The following is a 16,892-nucleotide window of genomic DNA, read 5'->3' as shown; positions in this document are numbered from 1 at the left end:
GAGACACTCGCAGGGAGAGTCCACACTGAGTCACAATTCTTCCCCAAAATAATTCCCAAATGTGTATCAGTGAATTCAAAAAAGCACACTGTTTGGTGGTGTGGGGGCTGGGGGCTGTGGCTTTGGAAGCTGTAGGATTAAGGAAGAAAGGATGACAAGAATGAGAAAAAGAATAAAAAAAGAGAGAGAGAAAAAAGAAAAAGATAAGAAAAAGAAAAGTCATAAAAGAGCGGTGAAAGGAAAGATTTATTTACTTATTTATTTTTAATTATTTAATTAGCTATGAGGGGTGAGGTGGGGGGTTGGCTACTTAGAAAAAAGGCCAGAGGTTTCAGAAGGGTATAGACTTAGAATGAATGAAACTCCCAAGACAGAAGCTCAGCAGGGGAGCCTGCTAGGAGCTGGTCCCCAGGGACTGGTTATGGGGGGGCGGAAGGGGAGGCAGTGTGCTTAATAATTAAAAGGAAAAAAATTTTTGTTCCCTTTTTTTCTACTCTATTTCTTAACTCAAATTAAGTTATACTCACCTCCTTGGTGTCACCGCTAGGACCCCTTATTGACTGGCCTACTAAAGGCAGAAAATCCTACAGTTTCCAGAAGATGTGGTCAGAGCTCAAGCCACTAGCAGCTTCTCAGTCGCCATCTGATTTCTTAAGGGTTAGAAAAAGGGTTGCTTGAGTTCATCATTTCATCTGTCAGTGCCTTGAAATCTAGCCACGAGCGCAGCACACCCAGCGCCCTGTGAGAGTGGTCAAGGCAGGAGTGCAGCTGGGCTGGATGGGGGTACCTGGCTTCAGCACGCCCCTCAGCTGCCCACTTGCCTGCTGTCTGCTCCAGGAGCTCAGGGTCCTTCTGTATTTCATGTGTGTTTCACATTTATTGTTCGACTCTTGTCACTTTCAGACTTTTCTCCTTTCATAGAGAAAGGACTTTTAGTCTCCCAAGAACCGATTTCTATTATTATAATCACTTTTCAGAAAAGAGAAAATTACCTGTAATTTTTATGCTCTGAAGGTGTATCATAATAATTCAGCCACCCACTTTACCCTTAAAATCAAAGTTGTTTTTTTTTCTCTTCTTAAACTAATTTTTTCCTACATCTTAATGTTCTGTGGGGGAAAATAAGAGCTTTAGATTGTGGGAAATCCTATCCAGCTTTTCTGAGTTCTGGCCGCCTCTTCCTGCTGTTGGCTGCTGCCGCCCATGAAAATGAAAGGGGTCAGGACCCATGGGACACCACCTTGGTGCCCTTGACATTCCTTGGTCTGTGTATGAATTTCTTTTTTTTCTTATCCCTTCAGGAAATAACTCTTTCTCTCCTTGAGATTTTCTTTATTGTACCATTGCCATCAACTTCAGCTACAAGCCATATAGTCATGGCTATTTGTCTATGCAGATGAAATGTCACAGTTACTGATTCTTGTTTTTTTTTGACTCCAGGGTTATCACTGCAGCTCAGTGCCTGTAGTACGAAGCCACTGCTCCTGGAGGCTATTTTCCCCCTTTTTGTTGCCCTTGTTGTTGTTGTGCTTGCTATAGTTGTTATCGTTGTCATAGCTGTTGTTGTTGGACAGGACACATAGAAATGGAGAGAGGAGGGGAAGACAGAGAAGGGAAGAGAAAGACAGACACCTGCAGACCTGCTTCACCGTTTGCGAAGTGACTCCCCTGCAGGTGGGGAGCCGGGGGCTTGAACTGGGATCCTTATGCCAGCCCTTGCACTTTGAGGTACATGCCTTTTTAAAAAATTGAACTTCCTCCTCTTTCTCCCCAGTTATAAGACACTGGGCTGAAATGTCTGAGGGCCACAGTGTCTCAAATTCAATCCCTTGCACTACCATAAACTGAGCTGAGCAATGAATGCTCTGGTAAAAATAGAGATCATTAAATAAACAAGTAAAAACAAATCTTAAAACTAAAATTGATCATGTGAATGTTAAAATCTAAGTCGACTGGACACAACTGATGCTGGCATAATAAAATAGCTAATAGGTAACAGCCTATTTTTGAAGACAGAAAAACTAGTCAAATAATCACTATACCCCCGAGTCATTAAAATTATAAATGTCAAACAATTTTCAAATTAAATTTTGTAATCTAGCAACTGCTAGTTGAATTTAAAGATGTGAGCTATTAGAAGTCGTAAATATATCTGATAATTTAACCCTTCCCTCTTTAATTCATGGTGAATTTAGCTTGTCTTTCTTCAGCCTAATTTACATACTTTGTTTTAGATTTACATACTTTGTTCACAAGGCAATTCACAAGAAACTACTTGGTTAGACAAACTTGTTTGAAAATGCCTGTCACGAATTTTAAAATATAGCAATTTAAAGAGAAGTCAGTCCTTACTTTTGACCACATAAGTACCAACCAAAGATACTATGTTTGATGACTTATACAATTATCTCCTTTTTCAAAGATTATAAAATGAGTTTTGCCCCTCTCCCCAAGTCATCATTCCTAACCTGCTCTGTTGTCACTCCCTGGATTCTAACTTAATGACCTTATGTGATAAGACAGGAACATTTTCTTGTTCCCTACCTTTACGAAACATGTCCTCTGTGTTTAATATATTTAGCATATATTAAACACACGCACACACACACACACATATATATTTAATGTATCTGTAATTAATATAAGTGTTCAAGAAAATAAAAGGATAAGAGTGGGGAAAGTGCGTAAAAAATAAATTCAAGAAAGCAATTGTCCTGATGTGCAAAAAGCAAGTAAACATGGACTTAGGAATGCACAGGAATATATTTGCTGTAATAGAACTTGCCAAAGGCTCACAGGTACACTCAGTTTCCTTCTCAGTAGCCCTTCTTGATTCCTACTGACAGCAAACTGTACTTCTGACACTTAATGCAGCAGTACATGGTGGATAGGTATATTATAATTTAATAATGATCTATATTGTACAGCCAGGATTTTCTTGGTGTTCTTTTCAGACCTAGTTTCTAAATTAAACTTGGGGTAGATTCTTAAATGAGAGACTTACAGAACACGCAGTCATTTCATTTTCAGAATTTAAACTCTGGAATTTTGTGTCCTACTCTGGACACGTCTATAGATTGATTTTGACTGATGGTTCCTGATTGTTTCCTGTGTATTGAACACTATTATTGTAGGATTAGCTTCTCCAGTGAACTATGCCAGGACATAGTTTACATCATAGAAGGTTGTGTGGTCAATAACATGGCTTCTCTCAAATTAAATGGAAAAAGTGGCCATTCTGGTAGACTTGAAAGGTCATGCATTTGAATGGACAAGCTCGAGCATAGAGTGATCAATTGGGAGGCCATGGGGGGGGGGGAGTCTTGTGAGAGGTGATGCTCACCTGAAGCAGCATCAGAGTTGGAGGTGGAGAAACACTCAGAAAGGTACGTGACTCTGAATAGTGGACGATTACTTGGTTAGAGAAGTCATGCTAGGGAACTGCCAGAGTGTGGGTGGTAGAAATCTAGCACTAAAACCATAAAAAGTCTTTTAGACTAATAGGTAAGAACCAAACAAAGCTAGAAAGGGATCTTCATGAAAAGAGCTCTTCTGAACTTCAGAACACCACAAGTTGTTAGAGAGGAAATGCACGGTAAATAAAATTCATACGGAGTAATTTAACTTCCTGATGAAAGGCTTTGTAGAGCTGACTCCAGAGCTATTGTATAAAAGGCCATCATCCAATCCAATCAAGAGTCAAGGCCTCGGGGCCGGGTGGTGGCGTTAAGTGCATGTATTACAATGCGCAAGGATTCGGGTTCAACCCCCAGTCCCCACCTGCAGGGGGAAAGCTTTACAGGTGGTGAAGCAGGGCTGCAGGTGTCTCTCTTTCTCTCTCCCTCTTTATCACCCCCTTCCCTCTTGATTTCTGGCTGTCTCTATCCAATAAATAAAGATAACTTTAAAAAAATTAAAAAAGAGTCAAGGACTCCTAGTAGAGGAGGACAAAATTTGCCACAGCCTGTGGAAAGGTGGTGGGGGTGGGGGATTGTCTGTTATTTGTATTCATTAACTAGTTTTTTTTCTTCTTCCTCTTGCTTTGAGAATGATGTAGAAACACTTTTTTTTTTTTTTGCCTCCAGGGTTATCGCTGGGGTTTGTTGCCTGCACTACGAATCCACTGCTCCTGGAGGACATTTTTTTCCATTTTTCTGCCCTGGTTATTTTTTTTATTGGATAGGGACAGACAGAAATTGAGAGAGGACGGGGAAAGATAGACATCTGCAAACCTGCTTCACCACTTGTGAAGCCACTCCCCTGCAGGTGAGGAGCCAGAGGCTTGAACCAGGATCCTTATGCCAGCCAGTTACTTCACGCCATGTGCACTTAATCCACTGTGCTACCGCCCAGTCCCCCAAAACACAATTTTTAAAGGTCTGTCCATTAGTTCAACCATTGAATAAGCAGAAGTAGGACTGACTTATGTTTCCTCATTTAAAAGGTGCTTTTCACAAAGTACATACTATACTGTATCTTGAAGAGATTAAAGCTACCCCTGAAACATACCATTTTGTGAGTGAGCGTTTCAGTCTTAGTTTGAAATCCCAACAAGAGATACAAAGTTCAGTGCATATCCGGTGTTGTGAGTAGGAAACCCAGTTCTGTCAATTTAAGACTAGCTTATAAAATCCAGTCGTAGATGTTACAGATTTGGAACGATCTAAAGCAAAGTCAGGCTAGGTGGTAGAGCACACTGCAAGGACGAGGTTTTACCATCATTGAAGCAGTGCTAGAGGTTCTCTCTCTCCCTTTCAGTTTCTGTCTCTGTTCACTAAATAAATGATGGAGATTAAAGTTATCTTCAAATAATGATTATCAGGCATTAGGAAGGCACATGAACTCTTTTGAAAATACATGATCTGGATAACAGTCTCCCTTTCAAGTGTCTGCGGGCCATTTGATTTTTTATTACAGATTTAAGATTGATTCACACACACGAGCATTTGTGTGCATAACTCACTGTCTCCCAAAGCTCCGGTGGTTCTGCACACCCCTCCCTTGGCCCCTCATATCAGCACCGTAGGGTTTCAAGGGATTTTTCATTGTTTGAATGTTGCCTCCCAACCCAACATTTCTTAAAACTTATTATGGTGTTGATACTGTTTCTACAATTTACCTCTAAAATTAATACAGGATTAGATCTTCTGAACGCATCTTTACATTACAATCCCAGATTCTTGCTGACAGGAAGGAGCAACCTAACCTGCTCAGTCAGATGAGCACAAGCGCCACCTAACGCCTGAATGGCATGGTGGGTAGTGACAGCAGGGCAGGCAGGCTGGCCAGGGTGACTCAGTCAGGCTCTTGCCACTTGGGGTTTTCTTCTTGCGCCCCCCTCTCTCCTTTGCATTATTATTGTAACAACCAAAACACTATATAAAGACAGTGATAACAGGGCATTTCAGATTTAGGAGTGTAGTTGCACCACACCCACCACCGAAGGTCCTGTTCCTCCATCACACCAAGTAAAATCCTCCACCTGTTCTGTCTTTGTCACCACTGTGCCTACAATTGCTCAGGTCATTTCCTTGCAAGATGGACACTTTTTTCATTATCATTTTGATGCTGTGCCATAATTCCTTAGTTGATATTACTAACTGAATTTAAAGGTTTGCTTTTTTATTGGTAGAGGAGCTTTATATTTTCCCAGTAATTGTGAAGATACATAAGAAGTCCCCAAGCAATAAATAGCACAGTACAAAATCTTCCATGGTGAGTCAGTAAAGCCTGTGACTCCTTCAGTCCTCGTAGGATGTCTTCCCTCCCATTATTCTAGTCACGAGACCAGCTTAGATTTAGTTTTTGTTATAACAGTTTGATTTCTATTTGATGTTACTTGAATTTTTTTGTAGCCTTGCACGTTCCCCCCCTTCCTTCGAAGATTATTTTCTTTTCTTTCATTTTTGTGGCCTCCAGGGTTATATCGCTGGGGTTTGGTGTCCACTGCTCCTGGAGGCCATTTTTCCCATTTTGTTACCCTTGTTGTCATTATTATTGTTGGGGAGGCAGAGGGGGAAAGAAAGATAGACACCTGCAGACCTTCCTACAGGTGAGGAGCCGGGGGCTCGAACCAGGATCCTTAAGCCAGTCCTTGTGCTTCACACCATGTGTGCTTAAACCTGCAGTGCTACTGCCTGATCCCCCAAAGATTACTTTCTTTGTACATTCTAACACTTGTTAGGTGGGAGGTGATATCCCATTGTTACTTTGATTTTTATTCTCTTAATTATGAGCATTTTTTCATGTACTTACTAGTTGGTTATTTGTCTTTATTGTTGAATATTTGTAGTTTAGAATCAAACATCTTCTGTCACAGAGATGGTGTGCAGATACCTTCTCCTTTTCAGGAAGCGTCTGTCACTGTGCCAAAGCTTTTTAGTTCAAGGTCATCTCATTTATTTTTGTTTTGTTGCTTAAGATGATATGAAGAAACATGTTGCCTGTTTACTTGTGGGTATTTTATTAGTTGAGTGCTTACCACTAGATCTTTAATCCATTTCAATCAAGTTTATTTATTGAATAGAGAGAAAGAGATACATTTGCAGCACTGCTTTACCATTCATGAAGCTTTCTTTTCCCTTGCAGATGGGAACCAGGGACTTGAACCTGAGTCCTTGAGCATTTTAACACTATAAGCTCTACTGGATGTGCCATCCCTCTGCCCCTTGAATTAATTTGTTAGGTGTTGGGTAGTTTAGTTTCTTTCCACATTAGCTGTTGGTCTCCAGATAGAAATGTCTATGAGATCTGAAGTTAAAGCAAGAAGTAGATTCTAGTCTGTCCATTTAAATAGCAAGGATGCATTTGACAGACTAAGAATGTCACAGTGGTTAGATTGTTATAGATCTGAACAGGGGAACACTTGTTTCTTTGGCATCAAAGTCTGTTCACTTGCTTTTACCATTACTCTTTTGGCTCATGGTGCTGGGATTGGCCCTAGCAAAGACATTCTAATTCTTCCCTCCATATCAGGATGAAATCTTATGCTGATAAAAACAGTATCACTTTATTAAGGGGTTCATGCAAAGAAAAACAGGAATGTCATAGGTGAGGAGTGTGAATTAGTCCATCACTTGTGTGAAAGAGTCTGGAGATTTCTCACAAGTGTAGAAATGGACCTCTACCGCATAATCCCTCTTGCTGAGCCACATCCCTGTGCATCAGTGCAGACCCCGTCTTCCTCATCTTTTCCATCTAATGACTCCAGCAAGCAGGGAAGCTACAAACAGCTTGGGTTCCCTTGTACTCTGAGCACTTTCCCACAGTCTAGACGGAGGGTGGGTAGTCTCCCCCCACCCCGAATTTAGCCCTTCTGTGTTCACTAACTAGACAAATCAGATTGGCCTTTCTGAGGCATCTTTTCTGTGCAGCCAAGTGAGCTGGGTCTGCTGGCTGCCCTCACTAGCTTACTTTCTTCATCTTGTTCCTCTGGAGTTGAGGTTGATTTGTAAAATAGAGGTGGAGATAGTTCTCATAGAGACTGCTGCCCTCCCAGTCCTAATATTCCTTTTTTTTTTACCAAACCAGTAACAACCTTGACTGAAGTCAAACTCTGAGCCACCAATTTTTAAGATCTTATCAACAAGTGCAGCTGCCAAGTCCCCTCCCCGTAACTGGGCCCTCCGTGTCCCAGGATTTGGCATTATTTCTAGAGATATAGGAGGCGAAGGGCAGACAGCATAATGGCTATGCAAACAGACACTCAAGCCTGAAGTTCCTTTAGTGTGTGGCTTTTCAGCTTTGCCACTGTTAGTATTTTGAGCTAGAAAATTCTTTTGTAGGGAAGCTGCCCCGAGAACTTCTAGTTCTACTGAGTACATTCCAGTAGCAGCTTCCCATCCCAGGTGCTGCCAGAGGTTCAGTGAGGGACGCAAATGGCTCCCACGACAGCACTGGACTACTGGAAGCAGCACCTACAGGGACATACTGGCCAGCTGGATACAAACATTATAGCCTGATCAACTCTTGGTAAACTGGGTCTAAGTCCTACTTTGTCTAACTGCTAGATGAGCTTGGCATACAGTGAATTAGATCATCAGCACCTCCCTTGTAGAGACAATAGTTCCTGGGAAAAAATGCAAATAGCATCTGATGCTTCAGCTTGTAAGTTTCCAGTCTTCTTTCTCCTAACTTCCAATTTTAAATGATTCCGTCTTGTTTCTTTCAGTACAGGTGAATCCCTCCTCCTTCTAACACAAGCATGGGCACCTTTTTTTCTTCCTGGGGCCATTTAGATATTTATAAAGTCATTATCAAGCCATCCAAAATTATCAGCATAGAAATTAACAAGGGGGCCAGGCGTTGGCGCACCTGGTTAAGTGCTCACATCACAGTGCACAAGGACTCAGGTTGAAGCCCCTGGTCCGCACCTGTAGGAGGAAAGCTTCACAAGTGGTGAAGCAAGGCTATAGGTGTCTCTCTGTCTCTATCCAATCATAAAACAAAAAAAGAAAGAAAAGCTTAAAAAAAGTTAATTTTGAGTCCTGTCTGCATTTGCCTTAGACCAACCTAGTTCATAGACATCCCTCAACCCTGTTCTTTCTAAAAAGATAGTGTTGGGTTTTTTTTTTTTTTTTTTTTTTGTCTGCTCATGAAGGTGGGGGGCACATAGCATAATGGTCATGGAAAGAGACTCTTATCCAGAAGCTCCAGGTTCAGTCCCATCACCACCATAAGCTGAGTGGAAAAGAAATAGCTTCAGGTCATTGAATGGAGGCACAGTGTCTTCTATACAGTGGTGTGGGACACAGAAAGTTTAGATAGAGATACCTCAGGTGAGAACTGGAGGCTGGGGGCTTATGCACTGTAAGTGTGCACCACCACCTGGCCCAGAATTCTCAATACAATCTGAGAGGGAAGGTGGGTGGGGGAACATTTGGCTGTGCCATGGGAACCACAGCTTTCTTCATAGCAACATTGCTAATTTGTCAGCTTATAATTGTATATGGCCTGCAAATGATGTTATGAATATCCACATGAATGTTGGCAGAGAACGTGAGGGGGGGAGCCATTCTCAGCCTGGAGGATCATAAGGGGTTTGTGGAGGGAAGAGATCAGAAGCCCTTCCCATATGGAGACTATGGATCCACAGCTTGTGGAGTGGCCTTCTGCAGGCGGACTGGGGGCTCGAACCCAGATCCTTGTACTTACTACTATCTGTGTTTAAAAAGGTGAAACCCACTCGGCCCCCAGCTTCAAGTTTTCTAGCAAAGAGTATATGACAATACATTGAGAAAGGGCTGGTCTGTTTACCTAGATCGATTACCGAGACACTAGTTAATTCATGTTTATGTTGGTGGGGGTGACTGCTGCAGGAGTGCCATCTTTATCTCACTGATGTTGAATTCTTCTGTCATACACACAGAAATCTCTTTCTCTGTGTCTCTCGTGTCTTTTTTTTTCTAGATATGCCACTTTTTTTTCTTTTGCATTTATTTTATTTATGAAAAGGAAACACTGACAAAACCACTGAACAAGAGGGGTACAGCTCCACACAATTCCCACCACCAGAATGGTGTGGGAGTACGGAGCCAAGGTCATTGTGGAAGGTCTGGCTTCTGTAATTGCTTCCCTGCTGAACATGGGCATTGACAGGTCGATCCATACTCCCAGCCTGACTTTCTTTTTCCTAGTGGAGAAGCAGAGCTCCAGGACACATTGGTGGGGTCGTCTGTCCAGGGAAGTCCGGTTGGCATCATGTTGGCATCTGGAACCTGGTGGTTGAAGACAGAGTTAACATACAAAGACAAACAAATTGTTGACCAATCATGGACCTAAAGGCTGGAATAGTGCAGATGAAGAGTTGGGGGGGTCTCCATTCTGTGGAAAACTAGTAGGCATAGTTTTTTTCCCTCTAAGCCTGAAACCTGATATGCAGATGGATTCAAGTTATTGTTTGAGGAGATGATGTCATGGCTGGAAAAGGGACATAAAGCTGGATCAGGGAAGAGAGTAGCTCCTTGTCTATCTCTGCTTGTATCTAACTCTTTCTCTGTGTCCTTCCCTGGCTGTCTCTGATTCTCTCCATCTTTATCTCTCTTACTTCTTGGGCCTGTCTCCCTCTGTCCTTCTCTGTGTGTCTTTCTATGTCCTCTCTGTCCCTCTTTCTGACTTTATCTCTGTATCTCTTTCTGCCTCTCTTAAAGCCAGTCTCTCTGCCCATCTTTATCACTGAATCTCTCCATGTCTCTATTTCTGCATCTCTTTCTGTCTCCCTCTGCCCTTCACTGTGTGTCTGTCTCTGTCATTATCTCTGAGCCCCACTCTTATCTCTGCTTCTCTTCATGTCTGGGTTGATCTGCTTTTCTCTGGGCTGATCTCTCACTCTGTTCTGTGTCTCTGTCTACATGTCTCTATCTCTACTTTTCTGTCCCTCTTTCTGTCCTTCTCAGTGTCTCTGCCCCTGTCTTTATCTCTGCCCTTCTCAGCGTCTCTGCTTCTCTCTATGTCTCAATCATCTCTGGGCTTAATTCTGCATCCCTTTCTGCCTCTCTCAGTCTGTCTCTGTCCCTTTACTGTCTCTGCTTGGCCCCTCTGTCCTGTCTCTCTGTGTCTCTGTATCTGTCTGCCCCAGTCTTTATCTCTCCTCTGTTTCTCTTTCCAGTCTCTCTGCCCATCTTTATCACTGATTCTCTCCGTGTCTCGGTTTATCTGCTTCTCTCTATCAGACTCATCTCTGGGCTTAAGTCTGCATCTCTTTCTGCCTCTCAGTCTGTCCTGTCTCTGTCTCTGGCCGTCTTTATCTCTGATTCTCTCCATGTCTCGGTTTATCTGCTTCTCTCTGTCTCACTCATCTCTGGGATTAATTCTTCATCTCTCTCTGTCTCTGTCAGTCTGTCCTGTCTCTCCGATTCTCTCCATGTCTCTATCTCGGCTTCTCTGTCCCTCTTTCTGACTTTATCTCTGCATCTCTTTCTGCCTCACTCAAAGCCAGTCCCTCTGCCCTTCACTGTGTGTCTGTCTCTGTGCCCCACTCTTATCTCTGCTTCTCTTCATGTCTGGGTTGATCTGCTTTTCTCTGGGCTTATCTCTCACTCTGTTCTGTGTCTCTGGTTGTCTACATGTCTCTATCTCTGCTTGGCCCCTCTGTCCTGTCTCTCTGCCCGTCTTTATCTCTGATTCTCTCTGTCAGACTCATCTCTGGGCTTATCTCTGCACTTTGCATCTCTTTCTGTCTCTCTGCTTCGCTCCGTGTTTTGTCCAGTCTTTGTATCTGCTTCTCTCTGTCTCACTCATATCTGGGCTTATCTCTGAACTCTGCATCTCTTTCTGTCTCTGCTCTCTCCCTCTGCCCTTCTCTGTGTGTCTATCTCTGCCCTCTCTGTCTTTTTCTCAGCTTCTCTCTCTCTCTCAGTCTGTCCTGTCTCTCTCTGGCCGTCTTTATCACTGATTCTCTCCATGTCTCGGTTTATCTGCTTCTCTCTGTCTCACTCATCTCTGGGTTTAATTCTTCATCTCTCTCTCCATGTCTCTATCTCGGCTTCTCTGTCCCTCTTTCTGACTTTATCTCTGCATCTCTTTCTGCCTCACTCAAAGCCAGTCCCTCTGCCCTTCACTGTGTGTCTGTCTCTGTCATTATCTCTGTGCCCCACTCTTATCTCTGCTTCTCTTCATGTCTGGGTTGATCTGCTTTTCTCTGGGCTTACCTCTCACTCTGTTCTGTGTCTCTGATTGTCTACATGTCTCTATCTCTGCTTTTCTGTCCCTTTACTGTCTCTGCTTGGCCCCTCTGTGTCTCTGTATCTGTCTGCCTCTATCTGTCCTTCTTTGTGTCTCTGCCCCAGTCCTTATCTCTCCTCTGTTTCTCTTTCCAGTCTCTCTGCCCATCTTTATCTCTGATTCTCTCCACGTCTGGGTTGATCTGCTTCTCTCTGGGCTTACCTCTGCTTCTATCTGTGTTTGTGTTTGTCCTCTCTGTCTGTCCTGTCTCTCTGGCCGTATTTATCACTGATTCTCTCCATGTCTCGGTTTACCTGCTTCTCTCTGTCTCACTCATCTCTGGGATTAATTCTTCATCTCTCTCTGTCTCGTCTCTCTGATTCTCTCCATGTCTCTATCTCGGCTTCTCTGTCCATCTTTCTGACTTTATCTCTGCATCTCTTTCTGCCTCTCTCAAAGCCAGTCCCTCTGCCCTTCACTGTGTGTCTGTATCTGTCATTATCTCTGTGCCCCACTCTTATCTCTGGGCTTATCTCTCACTCTGTTCTGTGTCTCTGATTGTCTACATGTCTCTATCTCTGCTTCTCTGTCCCTCTTTCTGCCTTTCTGAGTCTGTCCTCTCTTCCCCTCTTTATCTCTGATTCTCTCCATGTCTCGGTTGATCTGCCTCTCTCAGTCTGTCCAGTCTCTCTTGTGTGTCTCTCAGTCTCTGCTTCTCTCCATGTCTCTATCTGCTTCTCTGTCCCTCTTTCTGTCTTTATCTCATGTTTCTCTCTGTATCTGTCTTTATCTTATCTTTTGGCCTTTTCTCTATTCTCTCCACGTCTCTGTTTATCTGCCTTCTGCTGTCCTTCTCTGTGTGTTTGTCTCTCCCTCTGTGCCATCTTCTCTTTGTGTGTGTGTCTCTGCCTGGTCTCTCTGCCTCTCTCCCTCTTACTCTCCATGTGTCCTTCTGTGTTTCTCTCTGCTCCTCCATGTGCGTCTCTCCTTCTGTATGTCCTCTCTGTTTCTGTCTGCATCCCTCTGTCTCAGTATTATGATATCCACAGGCCAATTAGATATACTTTGAGATTCTCATGCTGGCTTCTCTTGTGAGTATAGCAAGAACCAGAGCAGAAGCAGTGCGGTGGCTCTCTGCCTGCCTAATAGCCTGCCATGCCCCACTTAGCCCCTTTCAGCTAATGTGGCATAGACTATGCATGGCCAGCTTCTGATTGACTGGGGTTAAAGTCTTTCTAAGTTCATTTTAATACTCTTTGGTGGGGGATTGAGACAACTTCACTTGGTCCCCTCACATGTGATTGAGTGCCTGGATAGCCTACAGTAAGAAGAACTGGTCTGCTTTTGAACATAAGTGGATTTCTGTGGCAAATGAAACAGTTTCTTTTTTTTCCCTACAATTAGCCTCTTTGTTCATGTATTCCATTCCCTACATGGTCACTAAAATCCCAGCTGACAATGGAAACATAAAGATGTCCTTTCTTACCACTCTGCAGATGCGGATCGGGATTCACTCGGGCTCTGTGCTGGCTGGTGTTGTTGGCGTGAGGATGCCCCGATACTGTCTATTTGGAAACAATGTCACTCTGGCGAGCAAGTTTGAATCGGGAAGTCACCCTCGGCGTATCAACGTCAGCCCCACCACTTACCAGTAAGGGCTCCCCCTACTTTGCCACTGCTCACAGCTGGTGCTCTCCCTCATTCTGTCATCCCGTAGCTAGAACACCTGTTTATAAACTGCCAAGAGCCCGCCTATACGGGAACTTTCCTACGTCAACGTTCTTAAAACTCTAGGGAGTTCTTTCAAAAATAATAAAAGCAAACCTTCTCTCTTTTCTTAATGCTTAGGACTCCCTAAGCATGAAACATATACTTGGTAGACACCAGAATGTCAGCTTGTTTATTTCAAAGGTCAAGTTTGACAGCTGAGCTCCTCTTTATTTGCATTTGCTCTGTATTGTCTCCTGCTTAACAACTGGCTTCAGGCCACTACTTTTTTTTTTTTTATTGATTTACTAATGATCAACAAGTCCACTGGATAAGAGGGATACAATTCCCTCCATTGGTAGATTACTTCTTCCATAGGAGCTAAAGTATGGGCAGGACTGAAACTGCTTTTTGAGATTTGCAGTTCAGTGTGGAATTCAGAAAGAAAACTGTGACATGCTAGGACACTAGCCTGACTGCTTGTGCACCTCCCCTGCCTGCAGTCATGTGTAATGTGTGCTATCAGGTGAAGGCAGCACATTCCCTCCATTCGATGCCCGAGCTGTTACAGCAGGAATGGCCTTTTTTTTTTTTTTTTTTAAATAGTCTACACCAAAAAGCAACAGCCAGGTGACCAGGGAAGGGAGGCACAACTGCCCACACAGTTGCAATGATTTCTTTAGAGTTACTCATCATGTTCAGAAATTGGCTAATTTCTTATCCTCATAGAGTTTTGCTGACTAAAGAACCAGTCTCTGATTTATCTGCTTGAGGCATGAATAATTAGCACAGGTAGTGGAACAGGGTGCACTTTTTACCCACCCCTACAGAGGGCTACTGGTGTAGTTCACACAGAAACCTCATCTCAGCCACTGTAGACGGACCACTCCATCTCAGGGTCGCACTCTGCCCTTCCCAGTGCTGACAGCACAAGTCTACTTCCTTGCTGCTGAACGTGGGGGCAGAGCTGCACCAGTCCTCTTTGGCTACCCTTCAGTACTCTTACTCTGCAGACTTCTCACTATGAAGGAATAGTTTATGAGCCCATTACACCTTTACAGTAGAACCCAGCTTCAAGCTCCCCACCTGCAGGGAGAAGCAGGTGTTTCTTTCTTTCTTTTTTTTTAACCAGAACACTGTTCAGTTCTGGCTTACGGTGGTGCAGGGGATTGAACCTGGGACGTTGGAGTCTCAGGCATGAGAGTCTGTTTGCATAATCACTATGCTATCTACCCTCCGCCCATGTCTTTTTCTATCTTCCACTCCAAGTAGTAGCATATCAACATTAATTTTTGGGGTTTTTTTGGTCAGCAGGCTTATTGCTGGGGCTTAGTGCCAACACTATGAACCTACCACTCTCAGGGGCCATTTTCCCTTCTAATTTATTTAGTAGATAGGATGGGGACAGAAGTCACCTGCGGATCCCCTTGAATATTCTCTTAGTGACAGCAGTAACCTGTGTTCCTGTATAGCATCATGGTACCACCTTTCACTATCATACATTCTGCCTACTGTCATCTTTGGTTGACAAGATCAACAAGATTGTGGGATCAGAGGGGTACAATTCCCCCCACCAGGGTTCAGTATCCCATCCCTTCCATTGGCCTACTGTAATTGCATTACCATCACTATGTATCTTGTAAATAGACAAAATTAACCTGTTTCTAACTGTAGAAAGTGTGGGTCACCAGTGATAACAGGAGCTACGGATGTACAGGCTATGAAAAGTCATAGGTGACTCTAAATACGTATGTGAGCATCTAAAACTCAAAGTCATGATCTCTTCTGAATGTACATTCACGGACTGTCCCTTCTCTAGAATTAAGGGGTTATGGGCCCATTGCCTTACAGTAGAGGGAGATGAGGTATGCTGATACCTTTATCTTGAGGTGGCAAAAATATTATTAACTTTTCAAGTAAAAAGAAAAAAGAGTCTAGCCTGTCTCTAGTGATGCCACAAGAAGACAATCTGGGTACAACTGTCTCAGAGCAGGCAGCATCGTCATTGCCGTCTGGGCAACAGGGGAAGAGCTTGCTGTGTGGAATCTTTGCCTTAATCCTGTGACCTGAACTCAACAGGAGACCACAAACATATAATCCAAAAATGATTCCCTGCAGTGACTTTAGTAATTAAACTTTTCTATAAGATGCAGCGCATTATGACATACCATTCACACCCTCAGTGAGCCTATGGCTCAATGTGTTCTTTTTATGTCAAAAGGCATTCAAAGATTGCATGTAATCATCCACTCCACTTTTCTCAGTCTGTTTTCTGTGCCAAGTTTCATGTCTCAAAACCATCTGAGGCACTGTTTGATGTGGACATTTTCTAGACAATTACTATTACTAATGAATTACAATTACTAATGAAGGTCAGGTTCTTCTACAATAGTCAGTATAGCTGACTTTTGATTAACCCTACAAACCCACACACAATTAGATAAGTATTCATGCAATCACTTTTTGGCTTCAGAACTAATGACTCCTGAAGGAAAATCAAGTCCACACATCTGAATGTTAGTCCTACTCCAGAATAGCATGTTCATCTTCCTAAATAAAAATTGTCCTTGGAGCTATTATGTTTTTCTTATTTGATCTAGAAATTTCATTCCTACCACAAGAGCTCTTCCAGTAAAACTAGAAAGTTACGTTAAAGGCATCAGTGTTAGCCATTGTCTTGATGTTTAGGAAGTTAAAAACAAAAACTCATCTGACTATCACTAATACAAAACTCCTAAGAAATAACAGATTTTAAGGGAATGGCAATCGCAGAAATATTTAGGGAAGTTGTCTTTTCTGAAATACTGAGCTTACGTGGCTCTAGACTCAGGTTTGTAAATAGATCCTAATAAAATGGTCTGACATCTCACCAAACATAAAGCAAATTTTATGCCCCACTTGACCAAAATAAACAAGCAAATAATATGAAATGATTATTTAATAACTGAAAAGTTGGGATCCTAATAAGAATACAAGATGATTTTGGAGACATTATTGTAGGAAGTAGAGATATAAATGAAATAAACCAAAGAGAAATGAAAACCAGTTTCAGAATTAGTTTACCAACTGCAGTATCTGTCTAGGCAGAATAGAAAAAGCATAAGAAGTTGTCAACCCATAAAGGCTTTCTAGAAAACAGAGACCTAAGTACAGAGTTTGAGAAAAAGATAGAATACTAATAATAATAATAATAATAAAAGGTTCTGACCTCAGCCTTTTAGATCACTGAGTGATACCTTAAATGCTCATGGAAACGCACTTGAGGCAAGACAAAATATCTCAGAATGGGATCCCTGATATAGGTCAGTGAAAATCTATTACATTTGTTCAATGTAAAATGAATTTACGGGGTGGTGGCACATTGTGTTAAGTGCATATAAAATAAGTGCAAGGATTCCCGTTTGAGCCCCTGGCTCCACACCTACAGAAGGGTCGCTTCATAAATGGTGAAGCAAGTCTTTTTCTCCTCTCTATCTACTCCCAATTTCCCAGTCCTATAAAAAGAAAACAAACAAACAAACAAA

The 16,892-nt window shown here is 42.6% G+C and overlaps 1 protein-coding gene across 1 annotated transcript in view; it reads left to right on the top strand.

Annotated features, from left to right (window-relative positions):
• The window catches only part of GUCY1A2 (guanylate cyclase 1 soluble subunit alpha 2), a 204,435-nt gene that overhangs the window by 176,324 nt on the left and 11,219 nt on the right, over positions 1-16,892 (top strand). The window contains exon 7 of the mRNA XM_007520679.3: positions 13,158-13,312. Within this exon, the coding sequence (XP_007520741.2) occupies positions 13,158-13,312 (155 nt within the window). The remainder of the gene's footprint in view (positions 1-13,157; positions 13,313-16,892) is intronic.

Source organism: Erinaceus europaeus, chromosome 20 (assembly GCF_950295315.1).
Source record: "Erinaceus europaeus chromosome 20, mEriEur2.1, whole genome shotgun sequence".
Classification (NCBI taxonomy): Eukaryota; Metazoa; Chordata; class Mammalia; order Eulipotyphla; family Erinaceidae; genus Erinaceus; species Erinaceus europaeus.
The sequence above is the reverse complement of the archived record's forward strand: the minus strand, read 5'-3'. Positions and strand labels throughout refer to the sequence as shown.